Genomic DNA, 16490 nt, shown 5'->3' with positions numbered 1-16490 from the left:
GCCTCAGACATGAGGAAGGGCACCAATCTACGGCATACCAATCCAGCAAAACCAGCCTCAACGCTACGGCAACCTCGAGGGAGGAGGCAATGACACCAACTCTGAGGACCCAAGAGACAGTGCTGAATGGTCTGGAGGTTGTAAAGTTAATCCCTCCTGGCTCTGAGGGGTTGGGAACTCCAACCAACTCAGGTGAGGCTGATAGTGACAGCGATGATGACCTTCAAGTAAGTCAGCATGTTATCCCTATAACCCTCCCTGTGGAGTTAGTGGTGCCCTCTTCAGGGGCCCAAGGGAGGAAGCTAACTTTATCGGACTCGGGCTGCACTAGGTGCATAGTCAGCCCTGAAATCGTTGAAAAACTGGGACTGAGACTCAAACAGCTGAGAGTGCCCATAGCATTTTGCCAGCTAGATGGGGCTGTAGCTGGAGGGGGCCCAACTCACTTTATAACTGAACCAGTAGAGATGAGAATGGGAAATCATAAAGAGACTCAGAGTTTTATAGTGGCGCCAGAGATGGAGAAGCCCCTCCTGCTTGGACTGTCTTGGTTGCAGAAATGGAACTCTAAAGTGAATTGGAGTGGTTTTTTTTTTTGAAGATTCGGCAGAAAGTGGCTAAGGAAGAGGAAAAGACACCAAAACCCAGCAGTGAGCAAAACAAAGGGCAAAGGGAGCTGTGGGAAGCAGCTCGGGATTACTCAATGAGCGAATCCAAAATCCCAAGGGAGTACTGGGACTTGACAGATGTATTTAGTGAGAAAGGCTCTGATGTGTTCCCGCCCCATCGTCCAATGGACTGTAGTATTGAAATCCTTCCTGGAGCTAAACCCCCAAAGCCTAAACTTTACTTGATGACTCCACGTGAGCTAGGAGAACTTTGCACCATCATAGATAAGAACTTAAAATGTTGATTTATACAACCAGCAAGGCCAAGGGTGGTAGCCCCAGTTTTGTTCCGGGAGAAGAAAGATGGGATCCTTTGTCTATGTGTTGACTATAGGGGGCTATAGGGGGCAGTGTGCATAGAAAATGTCTACCCACTGCCGCAGATGGACATGCTGGCACACCTAGCCAAAGGAAAAATCTTCACTAAGTTAGACTTGCGGGAAGCTTATTATGACCCAGGGGCCCCATCTGTAATTCAGGCCAACACGAGTGATGTAGCTGTGGGGGCGGTGTTATTGCAGAGGAATTCCTCGGGTTTGCTACAGCCATGCGCATACACTTCTAAGAAACTCACTGAGACTGAACAGAGGTGGGTGATATGGGAGAAGGAGGCATATGCAGTGCGGTGGGCCCTACTCGGTGGTATTTCCTGGAAGGGGCAAGGATGCCGTTTGAGGTATGGACTGATCATAAAAATCTGGAAGCCCTGAAAACTCCGCGCAGGCTATCCCCTAAACAAATCCGTTGGGTTCTCCACTTTAATCATTTCAACTTCACTCTCCATTATGTCCTGGGGGGAAGAATTTTATGGCAGATGCTTTGTCTAGATTGCCCCAATACAATGGTGTTAAAGCTGAAGTGATCAGACCTGTTATCCCCTTGAAGCAGCTAGCAGCCCCAGTAACCACTAGAGTTCATGGGAAGGGGGAGTCTAACATTCCAAATGAACTGTGTGAGAAGCTCAAAGAAGCACTAGAAGCTGATGAATGGTTTACCACTCACAAAAATGACTGCACCATGTGTGACGGACTGGCTTGGGTCAGGGCCAAATTATATGTGCCCTCAAGCATGAGGAACACCATATTAAAGGGCACCCATGACTCTAAGTCAGCAGGACACTTTGGATTTGTAAAAACCCTGCATTGGTTAAGAGGCAGTTTTGGTGGCCCTCATTGAAGAAAGACATTGAAAGCTATGTGGCCAGCTGTCCAGTTTGTGCTGTGGCAAAAAGACTTCCGGGGAAACACACAGGGCTTTTACAGATTGTGGCTAATCCCCAAACACCGTGGAAAGAAATATCTATGGACTTCATTGTGGAATTGCCTGAAAGTGGAGAGAACACTCTTATTTGGGTTGTTACGGATCTTTTTTCAAAACAGGTGTACTTTGTTCCCTGCCCCCAAATTTCTTCCGCAAAGATGCCAGCTAAACTCTTTGTACAACACATGTATAGAAGTGGTGGGGTTCAATTTGTTTTACTACCGGTTCTGTGGGTGTGGCTTGGTGGGCGTGGCAGGGGAAGGATACTATAAAATCTCCAGTCAGAGGTGGTTATTTGCCGGTTCTCCAAACTACTCAAAATTTCCGCTACCGGTTCTCCAGAACTGGTCAGAACCTGCTGAATACCACCTCTGGTGTATAGGTTGCACCTGAGCACATTATTTCCGATAGAGGAGTGCAATTTACATTGCCATTTTGGCAGGAATTCCTGAAGCTGTTGAGAACCACCCAGACCTTAAGCTCCTCCTATCGCCCCCAAATTAATGGGGCTTGTGAGAGAACTAACTCAGTCCTGGAACGGTACCTCAGGTGCTACATTAATGATCAACAGGACAATTGGGCCGACCTTTTGCCTTTCGCAGAGGTAGCATATAACAATTCTGTGCTTAGTAGCATGGGGTTCACCCCATTTAAAGTGGCTCTGGGCAGGACTTTGTAACTATGAGAGAGCTGCCTCAAGCAAAACCACACGTACCCTCCTTAATGGAGTGGATAGTCCAACTGCAGAACACTTGGCCAGTTGCCCGTAGACACTGGAGGAGGCACATCAGGCACATAAGAAACAAGCTGACAAAAAAACGTGTGAAGCCAAAAGATTTTCAAGTAGGTAACAAGAGTTTACCTCTCCACAAAGTTCTTACAGTTCACCCAACCATCTAAGAAACTTGGGTCCTAAATACGTGGGCCTATTCCCAATTGTTAAAGTAATTAACCCCGTCACTGTGCAAATTGCAGTTGCCCAAGAATCTAAAGCATATTCACCCTGTATTTAATTGCAGCCTATTGAAACCTGAAACTGTATCACCTTTTCGCCCTGCACCTGACACTCCTCCTGTACTCACTCTGATTGAGAAGAACTATGGAGAATTTTATATCGCATCTTTGCAACTGCAGTTAACTTCAAGGCCATGTTATCAGTTGGCTATGGTATGCAGTAGCCTCTGGTTATCTAACTACAAGGGGGCTGGGCTGTATACTATATCTTTATCTGTGCTGTTCCCACTCTGGTGCCTCAGAGCTTGCTTGAAACCGTTTTGCATTCAGTCTATTCCTAGTAAAAGTGCTTTTCTCTAAATCTATAGAGCAAGTATTCTTCTTTCCTATGAACTGAAGAGAGGCAATCCTGACTTGGGAATTAACAGCAACAATCTCTCTGATAATCTTAGTATTTGACTAGTGTTCCTAATAATGAAAATCATATATAACAATTTCTTCCCAAATAATCAGTGGTATTTTTTATTATTTCTAGAATGAAAATTATACTGAACATAAATTTTAAAAAACTTAGTGGAAACAAAATGTTCAACCCAACAAAATATTACTAACCAAGATAAAACTTTTTTTTTAAAAAAAATGAACACATTTACATCAATTTAAAATCAGTGTAAATAACATATCGAAGTAACAAGCCCCAATAGGATTGGTCTCCACACTCAGGTCTGGCAGAAGGGACATGCTATGGATTCTGTTAGTTAAGGAATTTTAGTTGGCGAGATCTAGGAGTAGAGTCTTTTCTATGTGGCCCCTGCCCTTTGGAATATCTTGTTTCTGGAGGTAAGGTGTCTCCCCCAACCTTTTTGACCTTATGCTGGTTTTGTCAGTTGGTTTGGGGCTTTGATAGGGATGCTTTATGCTGGAGGTAGATATGGATTAAGAGGGAAGATCCTACCACTGTACCATTCATGCTCTTGTTTTTTAGTTGTTTTATCTAATTCTTGTACATTTTAATATTTTGTTTATGGAGATTCTCATTCATCCAGGTCATAGTTGTCCCAAAGGTGCTTTTTTTCAAGAGGCAACTGGACTTCCTTGCTTTTCTTTGAAGACATTTCGCTTGTCATCCAAGAAGCTTATACAGCTCTGACTGGATAGTGGGGAATGAAAGGATTTATGCTTCTTGCAGACAGCTGATCATTTGCATTCTTTTACTCAGTCATTAAGGCCACCTGAAGGTTTTTCTGTGTATTTTAAATGCAGATGGACTGCTGAATCTTGTCTTGTTCTTGTCATCTATCTCTAGTCTACAACATAGTCCTTTCAACAGTTCCAAGAAGGATCCACCCCCATTTGCACTACTTGAGTCCTACTACTGAAGACACAGACAAACCTTCAGATGGCCTCAACAACTCTATAAAAGAATGCAAATGACCAGCTGTCTACAAGGAGTATAAATCCTTGTATTTCCCACCATCTCCTCAGAGCTGAAGAAGTTTCTGAGATGAGAAATGAAAATCTTCAAACGAAAAAGTCTAGTTGCCTATTGGAAAAAAGAACACTTTGGGGTTTAATATTTTATATTTATAATTTTATTGTAAATTATCTAGAGTTGCTTTGTATAGTGAAATAGGTGACACATCAATTTAATAAATAAATAAAATCAGCATAAGGAGATAAATTCTACTCTGTGTGTGTGTGTAACATGATGTAGGTTTTCTTTCACAAAAATGTCACAGAGAAATCTATGGTTTGATTGGCAAGGCTTCTAAGCCAATTGAATGCAGTAAGACTGGTGGTAGCTAAAGAAGGGCTGGCAAGGGGAGACTATGTGAATGTGAGAAAATTTAATGCATTAAATGAATATGGATTAAATATAGATTAAATATACAAGTGACAGATTAATACAAAAATAATAGGCTGACATAGTTTTATCACTTAAAGAATTATATAAAAAAAGAATAAATGGTTCAAGAGTGTAAGAAGTAGAGCAATATGAATCAATTTTGTATATGTGTTTCAAAAAGCAGCTTCAGTACTTTTCCAGAGGAAGTAGCCAAAACCACTCGCTGTCAGTTGGTAGCCTGGAAAGTACTGATAAGGAATGGGTGTTTTCTATCTGTGAACCAAGCCATCATATGATGGGGTGGGGGCTAGGGTATAAGTATGTTGAATAAACTATGCTCGAGGTTCCATCCTGCTGCCTTGGATGTGAACCCGCTTCTGCAAAACCGAATAAATCAACTCGTGTTTGAAGATCCGTATCGTGTCTTGTGTTTCGTGTGCATCACAATCTCACAATTGGCGAGCCAGCCAGGAGCCTTCACGGCGACCCTCAGGGTCTCGGGGACTGGTGAGTAGTGGCCACTCTATCTTCTTTTGTGAGATAAACCCTCCCCAATTCTCGAGAGGTTCCAGGAGGCTCCTCGAACCAGAAAACCCAGAGAGACACACGAACGGACTTCACCGGGTGTGAGAGAAAAGACGGTACCAAGAATAGCCAGAGTGGTCTGGGACCATGGAGAAACCTGAGTTGGGGACGCCCACACATCCGCAAACCTGAGAGAGGTCCCGGAGTGATCAGGTAATATTGTTCCTTTTTTAAAGTGTTTTGGTAGGAATAAGAGTGAGGGATCCTTAAATTCTCAACGAAACTGAGAGTCCAGCGCTTGCTGGAGGATAGGTCAGGGAAGACGAAATGGGAAAAGGACACAGTAAGGAGTTGAGGGAAGACTTAGAGGCTAACGTAGGAGAGACAGACAAAGAAGGCAGAAAACCTATTCCGGTGGATTCGCCATTGGGACAACTGTTACAACAGTGGTTTTCCCCGAATCTGAAACATTATACCCGGAATCTTGAAAAGAAGCACATGATTTATTTGTGCAAATACAGGTGGCCGAAATATCCCCTAATTTATCCTAAATTTCCATATCATTGGTCTCCAGAGGGAGAGACCAGTATATATTGGATGAATCAATTGAAAGATTATATATTGGCTCATAAACAGAAGGCTGAGATCCCATATATTGAGGTGTGGTACCATGTAAATTTTGAAGGACCCAGCCCGCCACCGGCTGATCAATTTGTGTCCAAAACCAAAGATTCGGAATCGGACGATGAATTCTATCGTCCACCATCTCGGTATGTTCCTCCAGATCCCCAGCAGGTAATTGCTTGTGCAGCAAACATCCTGATTCCTCCCTCCCCTCCGCCTGCGCCACATGCGCCTTTGCGGAGAGAATTGAGGGATCTGGAAAGGAACGTGCAAAATCTTCCTTTTCCACCAGCACAGCCGGTACAGGCTTACCCTTTGCGAGAAGTACCAAATGGTCTAAATGCTTTGGGTCAACCTGTGGCTATGTACACTATTCAGCCTATGAGACCAGGGGAACTGAGAGAACTTAAACAGTCACTTCCCCGACTTCATGAGGATCCACAGAAAGTGTCAAATGAATTGGAATTGTTTTTGGGGCCGAATGATTACACCTATGAAGAAATAATGTACATACTTGGTCATTTATTTAGTAGGGAAGAAAGAGATTTGATCAGACAGGAAGCAATAGAATATTGGCGAGTATTGCAATTGGGAAATGCACAAGCAGTTGCTGGAGACGTTAAGTTTCCCTTGGCACCTCCCAATTGGAATATTCAAAATGCAAACGATAGACAGAATATGAGAGATTTGAAAACAATGGTAATTGAGGGAATCAAAATTGCTGTCCCACAAGGACGCAATTTGACAAGAGCTTTTGAAATTTCACAAGGGAAAGACGAATCTCCTGGGGACTATTGTGCCCGGTTGAGACAAAGTTTAGAGAAATATTTGGGCGTTGACCCAAACTCACCTGCATTTGAATCTATGCTGGAAATGCAGTTTGTGGCTGGGGCATGGCCGGATATTCAGAAGAAAATTCAGAAAATTGAAAATTGGGGAGGACAAGGAATTACAGATTTAATTCGGAATGCCCAACAGACATTCGTAAATAGAGAAGTGACAAAGACAAGACAGAAATCCCAAATGATGTTAGCAGCAGTACAAACAGCTGCTCAGAATGAAGTGAAGAAATCCATGGGAGAAGGTTTTAGAGGAAGGGGCAGAGGATTTGTGCCCAGAGGAAGACCTTTTAGAGGTAGAGGAACTGGTTTAGGTAGAGGAGGTGTGGATCGTACTTGTTTCAAGTGTGGCAAGGAAGGACACTTTGCGCGCGAGTGTCAGAGCAGCCGCCCTGAAAGAAGTTACACTCTATACGAAGATTAGGGAAGTTCCGGCTCCTTTAAGGAGACCCGCGGGGAGCCATTGGTAAATATAAAAGTGGGTCCAGACCGTCAGGAAATGACTTTCCTGATAGATACAGGGGCTAGTCGTACGTCTGTATGCGAGCCTGTAAGCAAGAGAATGGAAGGAAAAGAAACTATTTTAGTCACGGGAGTGAGTGGAAGGCAAAATAGAGTGAGAGTTCTGGAAGGAGTGGAAATGAGCATGGATGAGATAGAGGTTTGTAGTAAAGTGTTGTATATCCCAGATGCAGGGGTGAATCTGTTGGGAAGAGACTTGATGCCAGTGTTTGGATTTCAGTTATGTAATACAGAAGGTGTGAGAATGTGTGTGCTGACAGCTGAAGATGAGGAAAAGATAGAAGATGAAGTTTGGGCTGAAGGAGGCAAAGTAGGAAGAATGAAGATTCAACCCATTAAGATACAGGTACAGCCTGGAATTGTGAAGAGTTGGACTCCACAGTATTCCATAAGTCAGAGAGGGAGAAAGGGATTGAAACCGGTAATAGATCGATTACTGGAGCAAGGTCTCGTGGAACCGACTATGTCTCCATTCAATTCCCCGATATTGGCTGTTTTGAAGAAAGATGGAAAGTATAGAATGGTGATAGATTTGAGAATTATCAATAGCATAGTTGTGCCACGTTTTCCTGTGGTTCCTGATCCGTACACTATCTTTGGGCGTATTCCGCCCAAAGATAAATGGTTTACGTGATAGATCTGAAAGATGCCTTTTGGGCGTGCCCGTTAGAAGAAGGGAGTAGAGACTTGTTTGCCTTTGAATGGGATGAGACAGGAAGAAAGCAACAGTTGAGATGGACTGTGCTGCCTCAGGGCTACACAGAAAGTCCCCTGTTGTTTGGACAAGCTCTGGAAGAAAAGTTACAGACATTTCCTAGGGAACCAGGGGTGAGTTTGATCCAGTATGTGGATGATTTGTTGCTATCAGGAGAGAAAGAAATAAAAGTTAGAGAGAGTTCAGTAGCTTTGCTGAATTGGTTGAAGGAACAAGGATTGAAGGTGTCAAGAGAAAAGATTCAGTTTGTAGAAAAGAAAGTGAAATATTTGGGACATTATATCCAACAGGGAGTGAGGTCATTGGATCCAGAACGGGTGAAAGGGATAATGAGTCTAGCTCCTCCTAGGAATAGGACTGAAGTGAGAAAAGCTTTAGGATTGGTGGGATATTGTAGAGCATGGATAGATCAATATGCGGTGTTGGCTCAGTTTTTGAATCAGAAACTGAGAGGCAAAGAAGAGCAAATTAGTTGGTCAGAAGGAGATAAGCAGAAATGGGAAGAAATCAAGAGGGCGTTGGCCACTGCTCCGGTATTGGCTTTGCCTAACTTGAAGCTTCCTTTTCACTTGTATGTTTCTGCAAGATCAGGAGTTGCAGTAGGAGTGCTTGCTCAGAAAAGGAGGGGGGAGTTATCAGCCCATTGCCTTTTTGAGCAAAACGTTAGAACCAGTTGTGAGGGGATGGCCTGTTTGTGTACAAGCAGTTGCAGCCACAGCAGTGTTGGTTGTTGAAAGCAGAAAATTGACCTTTGGGGGAGCACTTGTGGTGCATTCCCCACATCAAGTGACATCAGTCTTGAGTCAGTTGGCATCCACGTGGATGACAGAGGGAAGGATTTTGAAATATGAAACTATTTTGAGAACTAGTCCAAATGTAGTCATAGGGACAGACAAGAATTTGAATCCAGCTGAGTTTTTGGAGGGATCAAGGAAGGAGTGGGAAGTAGAAGATCATGATTGTCTATTACAAGTAGATTTAATGACAAAAGTCAGAGAAGACTTGGAAGAAACTCCTTTAGAAGAGGGTGAAAGATGGTTTGTTGATAGATCTAGTAGAGTAGAGAGTGGTGTAAGAAGGTCAGGATATGCCATAGTAACTGGAGAAGGAGAGGTCATTGAGAAGGGGCCTTTGTCAACAAACTGGTCAGCACAAAAATGCGAACTGTTTGCATTAAAAAGGGCTTTAGAATTGGCAGAGGGAATAGATGTGACCATATGGACAGATTCTAAATATACTTGGGGAGTGGTCCATACATTTGGGAAGATCTGGCAAGAAAGGGGGTTCATTAAATCAGATGGGAAACAAATTGAGCAGTTGCAATTGGTCGAAGAAGTACTCGCTGGTCTACAGTTACCACACAGACTAGCCATAGTACATGTGAATGCACATCAAAAAGGGGATAGTCCAGAAGTTGTTGGGAATCGATGGGCAGATAAGTGGGCAAAGGAGGCAGCAGGAGAGTTGATATTGCAAATGTTGTCTATTCCTTTGTTGGAAGAAGAGCCACATGAGGAATGGAAACCAGATGAGAATGATAGAAAGAAATTAGAAAAAGAGGGATGTGAAGAAACTGAGAAAGGATGGTTTACATCTAAGGGAATACCAGTTTTATCGGGACCCCAAATGAGGAATGTGATGCAGTATTTACATGAGGGAAGTCATTGGGGAACTGAAGCATTGGTACAAGCCATAAAACCACATTATTGGAGTTTGGATATGTGGACAATAGCGCACTCCATTTGTTGGAAATGTTTGATATGTTTGAAAGTAAATAAAAGTGCATCCAAAAAGACAGATAGAGGAGGACGGCCATTAGCAGCCTGGCCGTTCCAGAAGATACAGATTGACTATACTGAATTGCCACCTAGTGGTGGATGGAAATATTTGTTGGTAATCAAAGATCATTTGACAGGATGGATGGAAGCCTTTCCTACGAAGCAAGCTACAGCTTCTATGGTGACAAAAAACTTGTTAGAACAAATCATACCTAGATATGGCATGTTTGAAGTAATTGATTCAGATAGAGGTACACATTTTACACAGAAAATTCTTCAAGAAGTAATGAGGGCAATAGGGGTGAAGTGGGATCTGCACACTCCTTGGCATCCTCAATCATCTGGAAAAGTGGAACGTGGGAACTCTGAAATTAAGAAACATTTGACAAAACTGCATTTAGAAAATGGATTGCCTTGGACTAAGAATTTGCCTCTGGCTTTATTAAGAATTAGAACTTGTCCTAGGAAGGATGTGGGAGTTTCACCTTTTGAAATGTTAATGGGCCGACCATATCTTACAACCCTTGGGGGACCCATACCAGAATTCAGAGATATGTTTGTGAGAAAGTACTTGCAGACACTGTCCAGGTCTCTATTGTCTCTTCACAAACAGGGACTTTTGGCACAGCGACCACCGCTAGTAGGAAGTCAACATCCCTATGAAGCTGGTGATTGGGTGCTTGTGAAGACCTGGAGGACTGAGAAATTGCAATCCAGCTGGGAAGGACCATACCAAGTGCTTCTGACTACTGAGTCTGCTGTCCGGACGAAGGAGAGTGGATGGACTCACTACAGTCGTGTGAAAGCAGCTCCAGAACCTAAGAAGCCTTGGAGAAGTCACCCAGTGGAAGGACAACCTTTGAAACTGACTTTTAAAAGATAAAATCATGTATATGTTTCTGTGTATTTCAACTGTACTTGTGAGTGTTTTTGTCTTACAACAGGTTGAGGAAGCAGAAACCGAACAATCTCGATACGTTCAGAGAGCAGGGGATCTTGGGGAAGATCTCTGGACGGATAATTGCTATATCCAAGACATAAGAGCAACGGCTAAGAGTTTGAATGTTACTGATTGTTGGTTATGTATGCATTTACCTGGGAAAGCTAAAGGAGTGATTTTACATGGGGTACCACTAACACAACAGATGATGGTGCCACGAGGGGAAACCAAAACTAGACCTGTAAAAAGAAAAATGACTAGGAAAGTATTTGTTCATTTAAGAGAAACGGCTTATGTTTGCTTTAAAAGGAATGTTACTGGAGGACCATTTCTTGGAGATTGGGAAAAGTGTAACAAGACATTGGAAATGCCTAAAACATGTCTTAATCATAGTATAAGTACCAGTTATACATGTAAGAATGAATATATGCCAGAGTATACATATTACTGTCAGATGTGTGTTTACTTTGAGAACATAATCAATTGGACTAGATATTCAAACATGCCTTGGGCCATGGAAAATAATAGATGGATGCTGTGTGGAAAACATGCTTATAGAGAAATACCAAAACTATGGTCAGGTACTTGCACCATGGGTTTTGTATTACCTGTAATATACAAATTAGATAAATTGCCAAATACACGAATTAGGAATAAAAGAGAGTTAGATTCTGGAATACATCATAGATCTTGGTATGAGGGTACGGCCAGAGCTTTAATAGCCCCACTTGGAATAGGGATGAATTATCGAGATATTACCAGACTAAATAATTTTACAGTTGCTATGTTTAATGACACAATTAGAACAATTAAGATGATTAATGAGGAATTATCTGAGGTAAGACAAGTAGCTTTGCAAAACAGATTCGCTTTAGATATTGTGTTAGCTGCTAAAGGTGTGTGCCTTAGTTCATTCACATTGTTGCACCTATATACATAATTATGAACCAAACATCACTAGAACTGTAAAAGATATGGAAGAAAGAGTGAAAGAGTATCAGAAACAATGAGATGAATCTGGAATAGCAGGTTCATTGTGGGATGCATTATGGTCTTGGCTGCCAGATGGTAGTTGGTGGAAGTCTATTTTGACAACGGTTATAACAATCATAGTAATCTTGATTGCTTTATGTTGTTGTATTCAATGCTTACCTAATTTGATGCAAATGATGATATCTGCCTGTGGTAAGATAAAATTTAGTAAGCCAGAAGAAATAGAAAAATTGTTGTATAATAGAGAGGATGAAACTGCCATTTCGAAAAGAATTGATAAGGACTTAATTGCTTTTGAAACAGTTATGATCCAGAAAAGGGGGGATTGTAAGAAGTAGAGCAATATGAATCAATTTTGTATATGTGTTTCAAAAAGCAGCTTCAGTACTTTTCCAGAGGAAGTAGCCAAAACCACTCGCTGTCAGTTGGTAGCCTGGAAAGTACTGATAAGGAATGGGTGTTTTCTATCTGTGAACCAAGCCATCGTATGATGGGGTGGGGGTTAGGGTATAAGTATGTTGAATAAACTATGCTCGAGGTTCCATCCTGCTGCCTTGGATGTGAACCCGCTTCTGCAGAACCGAATAAATCAACTCGTGTTTGAAGATCCGTATCGTGTCTTGTGTTTCGTGTGCATCACAATCTCACAAAGAGGAAGGAGAAGACCAAGATGCTCATGGTTGAATGGTGCAAATGATATCCACAAAGAAAAAGATAAGAAGATTAAAAGACAGTCTATGAAATGGTGCATGCTATGGTGAGCATTTTTCAAAATGATCTTTTTATGGAAAATATGAAAATTGGTTCCAGCTTGAGAGATAACTTTTAAGCACAAATGTAATATGTGTATTAATGAAATATTACAGTAAAGAGTAAAAAGAATATATGATTTAATTTTATGGTTAAAAAAGTCATAGTAGTTATAGAAAGCAAAGTAAAAACAAAAGAAGTCTAAATATCATTCCTAAAGATAAACATACAGTGACAAAAACACCTTTATTGTCTCTCAAAATAGCTAGCAGCGTAGACTGAACTGTTATCTCTTTCTTTAAAACTTCATACATATGCTGATAGATATAAAGTGACATTCACATTTCTGCAAATTGGCATGATTTTGATCAAGGTTAGGGTCAGCACCCATAATTTTGTTTTCTCAAAAACTATCTTCAAATTCCTTGAGAATGAACTCCTTTACTTGCACATTACTATTTTCTTTGGACAATATCTTACTTTCCTTATGGACTAGCCTCATTTGCCTACACATTAACCTCACACAAATTGGAATTTGGGTTAAACATGACTCAGCATCAACTAACAATTTGCACTAAATAGAATACTGCATTATTTGACCTAACACTAATTGTGACCTATCTGTATCCCTTTTCCTTATTTCATATTTTCAAGTTTTTTTAGTTTTCTTATCATATTCTGCACTTGTTCTGAAAATCTTTGAAAAACTACCTTTGATCCCTAACCTAGGCAGGTCTAAGACTTTTCGGCTCCTACCCTTGGCCATGCCTGCTTCTCCTCCAAAGTTCCACCTTTGCGCATTCACATCTAGCTTTTCTCCTCGGCTGGCACGTCCCTAGTTGTTCACTCTGTCCTATGGGCCACAGCCCTTCTGTCCCACATGCTTTGGCACGGCCCATTCGATGAAACACTGTTTGTCCCAGGCTTTTGCCCGCCTGGGACAGTTAGCCGCCAGCCAATCGGCTAGCTGCCAATGCTGGCAGCCAGAAGCCATGGGGTGATCCATTGCAGGGGTGGGAGGTTTGGGGAAAGTACTGCAGCCAAACAATGTCAGGCGCTTGTTAGGAAAAGGGGAGGGGGTGGAAGCTCCCCTGTAAATAATTGTGCCTCCCTGATAACTAACGGGAAGGGAAGAGCCTGGGGGGGGGGGGCGGCAATAAGTAAGCTGGGTTCATCCAAAGGAGTTTTTGTTTTGGGTGGGTATCCTAGCCTTAAAAAGAGAGAGAATGAGGAAGGGACAGGGGAAGGGGAGAGAGAGGGGAGGGTGTACAGGAAAGCTCCTCCCTTTCCTTCTCATAACAAGCAACTGAGGTCATTTGGCTGCAGCACCACCCCCAAACCCACCCCCTGCAATGGATCGCCCCATTGCTTCTGGCTACCAACATTGGCAGTTAGCCGATTGGCTGACGGCTAACTGTCCCGGGTGGCCAAAAGCCCAGGGTGAACAATGTTTTGTCGAATGGGCCATGCCCCATAGGCCAAGTGAGTGGGATGGAGGGGCCGTGACCCATAGGCCATGGTGAACAGCTAGGGGCTTGCCAGCCAAGGAGAAAAGCTAGATGTGAATGCAGAGGCGGAACCCTAGTGGAGGAGCAGACGCGGCCATGGGTAAGAGCCAAAAAGTTCCATTCCAACCTAGGCTTGGGATCATTATCAAGCCTCTATTTTTTTTTCTGTTCTGAGTTAGTTTTTTTTTCCTGGATGTTCATTCCCACTTCCTCTTTATTTGTTTCTTACCTTTAAAATGTAAGCTGTGAGTTAGGTTGCTAGAATAGAATAGAATAGAATAGAATAGAATAGAATAGAATAGAATGCAACCAAAAGTAATATGAAAGTGTATTTTTGCTTAGTATAGTATTGATCACTAATTTAAAGAACATTATTCACTTCCCTAACTGATCACATTATTCTCCTCTGGCCATATATAACTAGAGTAGTTACAATTTGAACATAATATGCAAATAATGATTACACATAATGCACATATTTATTTATGCGCACATATACACATGTACAAATTACAATGTGAAAACATACTTGGCATTCTAGAATAATTGAAAATCTCAAAAAAATATGAGGAATTAAAACTTACAATTCAAAAACCATATATAGCATTCCATCAGAACTATAGGTCTCCAGAAGTTCAACAATGTGAGGATGTTTCAGCATGTGACAGATACTTGCTTCTCTCTTCAGATCTGTTTGAAGACAGTAATTTCTGTATCATTAAATATCGTAATGAAAGTAACAAGGATGATATATTCTAATTAAATTCTTATAATTAAATTTTGCTTTAACGTTGGTTTTAAATGCTTACAAAAGTTTTGACAATTGAATATTATCTAACTATATAGCTATTTTATGGCAATTCAATATGTAATACACAATGTCATAATATAAATATTAAGTAGCACATGTATAAGAAATTAAGAAGATAAGTGAGATTACTGTCTATCACATAGTCCTTTCTAAGAAAAAGTTATTAGTGTTCTTCAGTGAGTTCCAATTTTTTCCAATTTTTTCAACCCCTAGCACCGTGTTGGTGAACCTATGCCACGCGTGCCGGAAGTGGCACACAGCCATTTCCTTGGCACGCGAGAGGTCGCCTGGAAGAGCCCCACTGTGCATGCCTGCATGTGCCACCTCCCGACAACTAATCGTTGGGTATCTGGTGCGCATGCACAGGGGGCGGAGGAGGGTGCATGGGAGATGTACACACATGCGCAGGGATGTGCTGCACATGAGGGGATCACGCACGCATGCGCAGATGTGCAGTGCACGAGGGGGAATCGCGCACACATGCGCAGAGCATGAGGTGGGATCTCACGCGCATGCGCAGAGCGTGAGAGGAACTCACATACGCATACACAGACACATGGCCCGTGAGGGGGGGTTTCGCACGCATGTGGGAGGGCCAGCACACATTGCTTTCTGGGTGCTGGCACGTGAGTGCATACAAGCAAGAGCGCGCACAATTATCAGCACAGGAACTGAAAAAGGTTAGCCACCACTGCCCTAGCAGAATAAGATTTTCTGGTTTTGTTCTTTTCTAGTGCATCATTTATTTTAGTAATCTATGCAACATCTATTTCTACATCTAAATGGCTGTTGTTCTACAGCCTAAGATAGTCCTTAAATTACAACCATTTGTTTAGCAACCATTCAAAGTTATAAAGTCATTGAAAAAAATGAGTTATGGTGGTCCTCACTCTCATGACTGTCATAGCATCTCCATAGTCACATGATAAAAATTTGGGTGCTTGGCAACCTGGATGTATTTATCATGAGGTCATGTGACTTTCCCAAACAGCTTCTGACAAGCAAAGTCAATATAGGAAGCTAGATTTACTTAACAAAAGTGGCAAAAAAGCTTGTACAGTTAACTAATTTGCTTAACAACAGAACTTCTGGTCCCAAATTTGGTTGTACAAGTTGGGACTACCTGTATATGTTTATGCAGATACATGAATTACTGGAATATTACAGATTTGAATATTCAGTTACAATCAAGTTTTAAGTAACCAGACTTTAGTAGTAACATGGTGGCTTCTTTGCTTTGTGGTTTTCAAATACTTGGGAATGTTTTATTTACTTCCACCACAATCAACATCTGTAGTAGCAATAGAGGTCCTGTAGGGGGCGCAAACACCTACATGTTCTCACCTGCTAACAGCATTACTTCCTTACTTGTATATTCTTAAGGATTGCTGGGGGGAATTCACCAATCCAAATACTGTTTCTATATTACTTTTTTCTGCTTGTAAAAACTGTATAAAAGCAATAAATGCTGCCCAGGCAGTCAGACATCGTGGCACCCTGCAAAATGACTGGTCTTTGAGCTCCATCAAATGGCGCCCGACCAGAAACTACAAACCCCGCTGTGGGTAGCAACAGCCAACATACTTACTATTGTCTGGAACAGACCCCTAGGTGCACCTTCATCCCACGGGACCCCTCAGTGGTAAGTATGGGTTGCAATCTATCTCAGCACCAGCATAAACATGTACAGGAACTCAGATTCCTGATACAGAGCTCAGGTGTTACAGTGCCTAAGGCGGACATAAGGAAGCTGGCTG

At 42.0% G+C, this 16490-nt stretch overlaps 1 protein-coding gene across 1 annotated transcript in view; it reads right to left on the bottom strand.

Moving 5' to 3' along the window:
• Positions 1 to 16490, bottom strand: part of CASK (calcium/calmodulin dependent serine protein kinase) — a 209519-nt gene that overhangs the window by 163700 nt on the left and 29329 nt on the right. The window contains exon 2 of the mRNA XM_087967572.1: positions 14507 to 14612. Within this exon, the coding sequence (XP_087823698.1) occupies positions 14507 to 14583 (77 nt within the window). The 5' untranslated portion in view covers positions 14584 to 14612. The remainder of the gene's footprint in view (positions 1 to 14506; positions 14613 to 16490) is intronic.

This window comes from Notechis scutatus, chromosome 5 (assembly GCF_049901735.1).
Source record: "Notechis scutatus isolate UNSWTSFEM ecotype Mainland chromosome 5, rNotScu1.2, whole genome shotgun sequence".
Lineage (NCBI taxonomy): Eukaryota > Metazoa > Chordata > Lepidosauria > Squamata > Elapidae > Notechis > Notechis scutatus.
Note: the sequence above shows the minus strand (reverse complement) of the source record. Positions and strands in the feature narration are given on the sequence as shown.